General features: G+C 37.2%; 1 protein-coding gene across 1 annotated transcript in view; it reads right to left on the bottom strand.

The window, feature by feature from the left end:
- Nucleotides 1–309: 309 nt before the first annotated feature.
- Nucleotides 310–10641, bottom strand: part of LOC124369978 (methylthioribose-1-phosphate isomerase) — a 29162-nt gene continuing 18830 nt past the window's right edge. Inside the window, exons 4-6 of the mRNA XM_046828215.1 lie at nt 8479–8687; nt 7056–7212; nt 310–5658 (exon numbers count right to left, since the gene is read on the bottom strand). Coding sequence (XP_046684171.1) covers nt 5534–5658; nt 7056–7212; nt 8479–8687 — 491 coding nt within the window. The 3' untranslated portion in view covers nt 310–5533. The remainder of the gene's footprint in view (nt 5659–7055; nt 7213–8478; nt 8688–10641) is intronic.

Raw genomic sequence — 10641 nt, 5'->3', positions numbered from 1 at the left:
GCAAAACTAGTGCTATAGTGGTACGCTCCACTACCGGCGAAGACACACTCCACAGCTTAAGAGTGGAGCCGCGTAGACAGCAAAACTAGTGCTATAGTGGTACGCTCCACTACCGGCGAAGACACACTCCACAGCTTAAGAGTGGAGCCGCGTAGACAGCAAAACTAGTGCTATAGTGATGTCAGGAAAGGCACCTTCCGGGGTTTGGATAGTTGTTTTACAGCATTAAAAGTGTATGTTACAATAATCAAACTATTGTGTGTCTTTAGTGTTGTTGGAGCCATATTTGGAATTAAATAATCAAACTTCTTTAAACAAAGCATTTTTATTTGGTTTGACAGACAATAATGTACTGTTTATAACAAGTCATACATAATATATATCTGTTATATAAAATATAATCAAGCTTTGATTACAAATACAAGCTATTATAGATAAAATGATTGATTAAACACGCCTATAACAATATTTTACACTTTTAATTGACACGAGACAGCTGTTAAGGAATATTTAGTGAACAGCTCAGAGCCGATGTTTATCTACAAAATTACTTGGTTTCAGCATCATTGGAGCAATTTATGTCATAAAGAGAAATACTTGCTTTCTCCTAAACAAATCAGTTAGCTTAGTCAACTTTTAAATTAGTAGGTCCATACAGAGCAATTTTGTTTCTGTCCATTTAACAATGAAACTTATATAAATATATTACAAAGATAAAAACTTCAGGATAACTTTTGTTTTCCTCAGGTTCTTTGTGTATTCCACGTTACAAAACTGGCAAATGTCCGAAATCCTGTATCCTTTGATACTTGGGTGCCATGCAGTGCCTCAAAAAAGTATTTACATTTTGACATGATACTTGCATTATTATGAAGTTTAAATTGATTAATGCCAAAATAACCAGAAAATATAATTTCTATTAAAAGTATTATAAGTATGATAATTTTTCATTAAGACTTTGCAAGTTCATCACCATTTATCGATTTGTGCTTGATTAACCCCATGTATCACAACATTTATGACTTAATGGTAAAAAACAAAGAAAAGAGCTCTTTGGTGGTCAAAGAGATCTCTTTCAGATGGATCCACTCCAGAGGGACATCTGAACGAAGCCAAGAAAGGAAGGACGTTGGGGATGGGTACAAAAGAAGCACACTGCGCTTCTCATTACAATATCTTATAAACAAGAAACCGAAAGAGTAAGGGTGGGAGTTTTCATGAGACCCTCCTCACTCCAGAACAGATGGAAGCTATACAGAACACTCTTAACAGGTATCAACAGAAGACAAGGGATCTATACTATAAAATCAACAAACGGCAGAATGGCTAAGAAGTAAACAGGAGGTTTCAGGCCTTTGTATAGGGCAAAGAAGACAGTGCCAAAAGGGAGATATTTAAGGTCAAGATACACAATTGTCTACCTTCCAAACAGCATAAATGTCTCAAATGAGAAGATTTTGAAGTATCTCAAGGTACAGAATAAGGGCTTTTTTGTCCTCTAAGGGGAAGTTTGTACTTCTTACCTTCGCAATGGACTGTGCCACTGCAAACAAACTTGCAGCTAATAGTTTGGAAGAAATCTCAAAGGTTATCGGATCCCAGGAAGGAGGAGGAAGGGAAAGAGAAGCCTGGGTTGTTTTCAAAAGAAGCTAGTGCTGAGAGGATAAAAGTGGGGGAAGTAGAAGTCAAATCAAAAGTTCCTCACAAACCCAAAACAAAGATCTATTCCAAGCTGTAGCAGCAGATAAAAAACGCATCTCTTCTCTTTTCCTTATAGAAAGGGCCCACGTTAAAGTGACCATCAGCTTCTGCTAAATGGAAAAAGGTGGAGCAGTTGCCAAGCAAACCAAGAAGAACGACAGGAGTAGATCATGTCCGGGAGTTGAGGGAAAGGTGTTCAAATAACAAGCCTAATACAGATAAGCCTCCATCATGAAAAAGTACAGCTGAGAAGGAGGTATATCTCAAAAAGCCGAGAAATTGACCTAATCACTGGCCTAACGACTTAGGCTGGAAACCTAATTTATGGTTGAACTGTTGAAAACAACCCAAGAGCTTGTGTTTTTCTCTCTAAAGAAATAAGTTTTCTGTTACAGAATTAATAACCAAAGACTTGGTGGCAGTGGCAGTAAAAGTTAGGGTGAAGAGAGGTGATCGTTGCATTATTGTACTTCCCGAAACCATCTACAACTTGTTCCAAATGCAAGAGAAAAGACTCGTGGAATACTGCAGAGGAAGAGGAGTGGCACTGATTCTCGGTTGTGATGACAACGCCTATCATATCTACTGAATACTGCAGAGGAAGATGAGTGACACTGATTCTCGGTTGTGATGACAACGCCTATCATACCTACTGAATACTGCAGAGGAAGATGAGTGACACTGATTCTCGGTTGTGATGAAAACGCCTATCATACCTACTGAATACTGCAGAGGAAGAGGAGTGGCACTGATTCTCGGTTGTGATGGCAACGCCTATCATACCTACTGCATACTGCAGAGGAAGAGGAGTGGCACTGATTCTCGGTTGTGATGGCAACGCCTATCATACCTACTGAATACTGCAGAGGAAGAGGAGTGGCACTGATTCTCGGTTGTGATGGCAACGCCTATCATACCTACTGAATACTGCAGAGGAAGAGGAGTGGCACTGATTCTCGGTTGTGATGGCAACGCCTATCATACCTACTGAATACTGCAGAGGAAGAGGAGTGGCACTGATTCTCGGTTGTGATGGCAACGCCTATCATACCTACTGAATACTGCAGAGGAAGAGGAGTGGCACTGATTCTCGGTTGTGATGGCAACGCCTATCATACCTACTGAATACTGCAGAGGAAGAGGAGTGGCACTGATTCTCGGTTGTGATGGCAACGCCTATCATACCTACTGAATACTGCAGAGGAACAGCAGTGGCGCTGATTCTCGGTTGTGATGGCAACGTCTATCATACCTACTGAGGGAGCTCCAACATAAACAAAACAAGTGAGGAACTCCGTGAATTCATGTTTAATTTGGAATCCTCTATTATTACAAGGTTAAGTAAGAGTGCTAGATATCACTTTAACTGGAGGCCTCAACGATATAAAACTATGGTCTTACATATGGCACTAATACATCCAACATTGGCACTGGAAGTGGTACTAGGATACACTCCTCCTAACGTGTCCCGAGTGCATGGTGAAGAAATACTCCATAAACCTACGCTACTAAACGTGTTCTGAAGTTTTACACTGATGGCTTACAGATGGACTTCAGGGCAGGGTTTGGTGTGTAATGGCTAGGAGCCAGACTGATGATACCATTAGGAAAATATGCCACAGTTTTCCAAGCAGAAGTCATGGTGATTGAAACATGACCCAGACGACTAATAAAGAAGATATATAAAGGTGCACAATGTGTTATTATTATTATTATACCTATATAAGGTAATTAGGCCGCTTTAATGGTGCTCGACGTTTGCTCCTTTGGATCGAAAAAGTTGTCTTCGGTTGGGAGCCGGTCAAAAAGGCATTTCTGAGAATGAAACAGCAAACACTCTGTCCTAAATAGACTCTGAAAGCCTTTTGGTAGGACCAGATCCGGGTTTAGGATTAGCCTTGTCCTACAGTAAAAGCTCTGGTACATTCCTAAGAAAATCAGATCCGAGACTTGGAGAAAGACCTCAAGACTCAGGCAATTAAAAATGTTTATCTCTCCATATGCTGAAGTGTGGTCTAGACTCCTAGATCTAAGCAAGGAGGATATAAATAATTAGTACTTGGGACGTTTAACAGACATGGCTGGCCTTCTTTGAAAAGAGAACAGGAGGAGGAATTAAGGGGATAATACGAGAGACGTACTTGTGCAAGACTAGATCAGGATTAGACAGGTAGGAAACTCACTGATCACTAAGCATGTAGAAGGAACATAAATGAGTGGCAGTGATGAACTTGAAAGTCTTTTGAATATTTCTGTTCTGACCTACGGAGTCTGAGCTTTCACTTGAAAATTATTTTAATTGAAGTTCGATAGGATAAGTTGAGTGGTCGGAACTAATTTGGACTCTATAAAATTCCAGCTCAGAGCTACTGTGGTCTTCAGTTTAATAACAACCAGAAAAATCCCTTACCTACAAAAGCAAATTTGAACTATTGGTAGGTGATTTTCTTTAACCATACAGCAACTTGTTCATATTGTTCACTTTACGTTTGCTTCAAACTTGTTACAAATGATCAAAATTGTATCACTATTTTTACAAATTGTGTTCCAAGTTCTATTTACCAAAAGTCTTTGAGCTCTTGAACATTCTCAGTCTCCCAATAACATTTATAAAAACACAGTAACTTTGATCAAAAGACAATAAACTTCAGCCAAGTTGATCACAGATCAAACGAGAGAAATGTGAACAATGAGTTATGTTATAAAAGAACTAAATTTTGAAAATTAGGTAATATGGTTCTTGAAAAGATGATTAGGTATTCTAATCCAGTAATAATTCAAATAGTCTTTACAATACTTGGGGTTCTGTACTTATGCCTCAAATGAGGCATATGATATGGTGATGATAAAACACATTTTAAAATTTGAGTACATCTTGAGTAAATGCGCACAATTAATACAGCATGGTTTCCCACATTACTTAGATCTGCTGGTATAAGATATTTTTCCAAATCTGATGACATCCTTTATATTTGAATTAATACAACTCAATACTAGGGAGCAAGAAGTTGCAATGATCAATGTGTGATCCATCAGCAGTGTAATAATATATCTTGTGTACTTGACTTTTAGCCAGTAACATGCTGGGACAGGTTTCATATAACCAAACCGATTTTCTACTAAGGTGGGACTTGTTGTTTTCCTATCAACTGTCATAACATTAATTATTACAAAGAAATTGTTACTATTTAAGATATCGGCTGGTATTTAAATCTTAACTGAAACTGTGTAAACCAAAACAAACTTTGGATTATACACTGTTTGCTATTAGCATATTAAGCTATGAAAATGAAAACCTTCACTTCACGAGCTAAACTAGACCTTTCATTGTTGAGCTAAATTAAGTCATATTCTGAATCCCTAGCAGGAAACCCATTGCATCCGAATCGTAATAGATCAGTTTGTTTCATAACACTTAATTTATAATTTGATCCAAACAAAACAAGAAAAATACTTTATTTAGTTTCAACTACAGTAACAATCCATGGACAAAAGTGAACTAATATTAATACAACGGTCAACAAACTTTTGAACTCTGTTGACAAAATGCAAAAATTAATCATAAAAACTCACAAAGTTTGGAAAACAATTCATAAGAAGACAAACTGTTTAGGAGGCAATAAGTACATCTATTTCATTTCCTTCCTTAAAGAATATTACTTAATATTAAATTAGCTTAGTATTCCTCTTTTACAATGAGGGACTATATTTACTTTTCCTAATGGTACTAACACTCTGAGTACCCGAGTTATTCACACAGTACTGAGAGTGTTATCAGAAAGTGAGCAGGAGTAGATCACAGAGGCTTGTGCGTGCAGTGGACGCCAGGAACCTAGCCGACAGGGCCGTGGAGCTTGTCCAGCAGCTCACCGGGTTGGAACACTCCTTTTTCTGTTACGATTCCAGTAATGAGCTCAGCCGGTGTGAGATCAAACGCAGGGTTCCAGCAGGCGATTCCTGCAACACAAGACACGACTGTGAGTCAAGCACAAGGTCAAGTATTCTTATAAAATTTAGTACCTAAACAACATTAACAATCCACATTGAAATGGTACAAAATAAAATTGAAATACAAGGACTATGCAGAAAATAGATCACGTTTCACTCTTTAGCCGCTAGGAGTGGGACTATTGTGGCCATTTTGATGTCAGGACATTTCTCTGTTCAGTGGCTATCTAGCCATGCTTGTGAGAGGTTACTGTCACTCCTTGTTTTACAATTGCAGTTTTAAATGTGTGACACAACTGAAAACCCTACAAGCTGTAAAGTGCGGTTGGTAATACAGTTTTTTAAGCTAGCCACAATAAACCAATTGAGATTTATCGCCAACTCTGTGAAGTTTATGGGAACAATGTGATTACTGAAGGTGGAGTGCGTCAGCGGAGCATTAAGTTTAAAAATGGCCGGACTAATGTGCATGATGATGAACAAAGTGGCCAAGCATTGTGACCGATGAATTTTCTCTTAAGTCGATGAGAAGATTACAGAAGACTACTAATTCACAATAACATAACTCTCACTTAGTTTTCCCCAAATTTCAAGGAGATTGTTACATGAAATTGTTATGCAGAAGTTATGCTATACATTTTGTGCAAGATAGGTACTGAAAATCTTAACAGAAACCCATAAAAGTTTATGGCTGTTTCATTGACATTTTTGGAAACTAACAAAAAAGATGGTAACTCATTTCTTGATCGAATCATTACAGGAGACGAAACTTGAGTAAAACATGTGAATTTCAAAACCAAATTACTGTCTATGGAGTGGATCGCTTTGATGACGACATGGAACTGCGGGAGGGTGTGACTACCTAGTTCAAGTAAAAGCAGCAGAATTTTACAACGGTGAAATTTCAAAACTAGTTCACCGCTATGATAAGTGCATAAATTTTTACGGTGACTATGATTAGAAATATTATTTTAGTGTCATCTTCAAATGTATATAATATAATTAATTTTTCTTGTACTTTGTTTCCTGTTTGTATCAAAACGTAGTTTACTTTCTGAATAGCCCTTGTATATCAATCTTAGGAGCAATACTTGTTTGTAGAAAAAATATAATTACAATACATAATAAACAACAACACATAAGGAGGGGATATAATTTTTTCCTAGAAAGCACAAACAGACAGACAGAGGAGGATGAGACTATACTTTATGTTAATGTTCTTACTTATTTAGTTAAGTAAATCTTACACATCAAATAGTGAAGTTTGATAGAGTAATTTATGGTCACATTACTCAAATATATATATATATATATAAGATGCAGAATGTATAATTAATTATTACTCCAATGTATACAAAATTAAGTCTAATATCCAACTGACAACAAATGCTACCGGTAGAACTGACCAGGGGCTGCTATCCTGATGTTGTTGATGTGAGTCATCTCTCTCTCAGGGCGTTCCTCGATGATGATCTGTTTCCCAGTAGCGATGCTAAAGTCAATGGTAGTCAACGGAGCTGCCACGTACAATGGCACAGAGTGACGGGCAGCGACCACTGCTATCTATTACAATACACAAGTGTTTAACTCATCGATCTGAGTGCTTGAGCATCTCGCGACAGCTCTTGTGCCAGTTTAGACTAGTGATTCCTACAGTGCACAACTTCTTGTCATTGTAAACGCAGCTAGTGGAGTCAAAGTTTGTATCTAATTGTGATATAAAAACACAACATAACTTTCTTTGTTTAACCTATGTAATCTGACGACCGATCGGAACGTGTGTAAGGAGCACAAAACTGAGACAATTGGTCATTACATGTATGGGGGACTTAACGTGACACGGGGGAGAACTAAAGAAGTTAAACTCGACTACACTGGTGGAAGCAACCTTGGATTAACCAGCATCATGTGGGGCTCGCTAATATATGTTGATCTTTAACATCATATCATATCAATCAAATCAACGGTTTCACGTCGTGTAAGATAGAATGTTTCGAGATAAATTAAGTCCTAATTCAAGAAGCTGTCAAACTATTTCTTATTTTCATAAGTTCTTAGAGACAGAAAAATTGTTTTTAGGATTTTCTTGGTTGTACAGGAAATTTACAGTTTATTCACAGTCTGTTAAATTCACAGTTTTCCAGGTTGGGTGGGTACACTGTTACAAAATGGATAAGCAAAAATTGGTCTAAGACAGCTTCCCTACTGAACACCGGATAATTTGCTCCAGGAACGTGAGACACCGTGCTTTGAGATCGTCTCAGAAACATCGTAGTGCACTCAATTGTGTACCTTATGAGACAACGAGAACACCACTCTTGATTACATTTGTTAGTAGTCCACGTGTCACTGATGTCGAAACGATGTAGAGAGTTCGTTTTGAACTTCTTCATCGCTGATTGTTTTGGATCTCTTCAGATGAATGTTGATTCCAGATTCCAGGAGTAAAATCTGTCACAATGTTAGATTCCACACGCTGCACTAAGTGGAAGGTGAACTGTAGCTGGACTTAACATTCTTATTGAATCAACCCTTCCCACTATTGCTCTACGTTATGTGTAGAACTGCATATGGTTTATCTAAAAATTAACTGTTACATGACTAAAACCCCACCCAACCCTCAATACTTTCAAAGGAAACCTCTGAGGAAGTGAAGAATCCCTAATGGTTAAGAATTAGTTTTCAAATCATATAATGATGCGTAGTTTGGTTGTGGTACTGTAATTTGGACCATTAAAAAAGTACTAAGATGCCCAAGAATTTCAGATGGTCCTGTACATAAGTCACTTGGTTAACATCTAGTGTGCAGTATTATCACCGTAACTATACCTGGTAGGTGCCAATTTTATTGGCAGTATCCCCGTTGGCAGCAACCCTGTCGGCACCGACGACGACGGCAGAGATGCGCCGGGTACGCATCAATGTAGCGACGGTGCTGTCACAGATTAGCGTCGACGGAATCTTCTCGTGGACCAGCTCGTACGCGGTGAGACGAGCGCCTTGGTTGTAGGGTCGTGTCTCGGTGCAGTACACGTGCTCTGGTGGCCAACCACATCTTACAAATTGTTCAGTACACATTATTCCTTAGAATTTTCCACTGGCTAATTGATGCAGGGTATCTACAATGAAATGGGATAAAACCTATGGATATTTTTGATCACTTATGTTTACAAAACATTGTTGGCAAATATAAATCAATAATCACAGGAGAACACACTGCAAGTTTTTCAATTATTTTCTATAAAATCTCTAGTTTTCAGATAGGCAACCTAAAGACAAATTCTGGGACAAAATTACAAAATGAATTCGGTAGATGCCCTAATAAAGTATTAATGATTGGTTAGGGCAAACGGAACAGATGGTTGTGAGGAATTTGAAGGTGTGTGACAATATAGGTAAGCCAAGTCCATTAATATTACATAATTAAAATAACGTAAATAAAATAGTAACAACACTTACTTAATATTAAATAATAATTTATAAACAAGTTGAAGGAATTGGTTATTACAACATAAATTACTAATGCTTATTCACAATTTAAGGAGGTGCAAAATATGTAGAGTACATAAAATTGCACCAAAACGAAAATAATAAACCCTTACACAGATTATTTTATAGATATGTTATTTTCGGAATATTAAAAATATAGATCATTGGATTCCCATAAAAACTTAAGATTATTCTTATTAAGCAGATTAATTATTTTATTTAACCAACTATTAAGTTTTTTCCCTCAATTATCGTTCAATTATTATTTATAGCTCTTGAACTCTGAAGGGTAGTGTATCTGTGCTCCCAGGTGCTCTAGTGGCTCATGACCCAAAACCCTTGCGAGAGCCTGAACAAGGTAGTCTGGACCAGAATACCAAAATCCAGCTTTGTGATGAGATCTACCCTTGAATTATGTGTGTATGAAGGAATAGCTACTTTTAACAATGGGAACATAATAAGATGTAGACTATTAGAAAGTCATGAAAGCTATAGATGAGAAACAAATTGCGGAAGCTGAAAAAGCGATGGAAGAAATAAAAAAAAAATGTTGTCAGAAGCGGCAGTTAGCCAAAAGGAAGTTAGAGGATGATTATGAAGCACACGAAGACCCAGATCATCCAGCTTATGGTGCAGGAATGTGTAAGGTAATGAAAACTGCTGCTTTCCATATTATTACATTTTTAAATTGAGATTCCCGAAAAAATGTGTTTTTTACTACTCATGTACCTTTTTCTCGAGAAACATAGGAGATATCAATATAATTTTTTTGTTTGTTTTGTTCCTATTAGTGTTTTGGACATTTTAAGTTGAGATTTTTTCAAAATTCATTTAAATAGTAGTTTTTTGGCAATTTAAAAGTAAAAAAAATGTAAAATTTTAAGCATTTAAACAAAAAATTATAAATAACTAAAAAAATAAATATATATAACAACTTTTCTACTTAATTTGATCAGAATAGTACTATCTTCAAAATAAAACAAATTTTATGGTTACTGAGAAACAGGTACATAAAGTTAATAAAATCTAACATTGTAAGTATAGGGATATCCCAGTCCGCTTAAGATCTATGCAGCAGGGTAAGGGTTGATGACAATGGAGTAGCTGTCAGTAAGGAGAGCAACCTGAGCGTGGACCAGGCTGAAGGTGAGACCAGTGCAGGTGATGAGGAGGGTACAGATGGCGAGGGTGATTGGTAGCAGGACGAGGTGACTGGGTTCTCGCCACTGTGTTTTCAGTTACATACTGTCACAGTTATCATATTTGCATCAGTTTTGATGGATGCACCACATACTGTTCCTAGGTAGTGCCATAATAATTTTACATACTGTCACAGATATCATATTTGCATCAGTTTTGATGGATGCACCACATACTATTCCTAGGTAGTGCCATAATAATTTTACATACTGTCACAGTTATCATATTTGCATCAGTTTTGATGGATGCACCACATACTGTTCCTTGGTAGTGCCATAATATTTTTAAATACTGTCATAGTTA

This window comes from Homalodisca vitripennis, chromosome X (genome assembly GCF_021130785.1).
Source record: "Homalodisca vitripennis isolate AUS2020 chromosome X, UT_GWSS_2.1, whole genome shotgun sequence".
Taxonomy (NCBI): Eukaryota; Metazoa; Arthropoda; class Insecta; order Hemiptera; family Cicadellidae; genus Homalodisca; species Homalodisca vitripennis.
The sequence above is the reverse complement of the archived record's forward strand: the minus strand, read 5'-3'. Positions and strand labels throughout refer to the sequence as shown.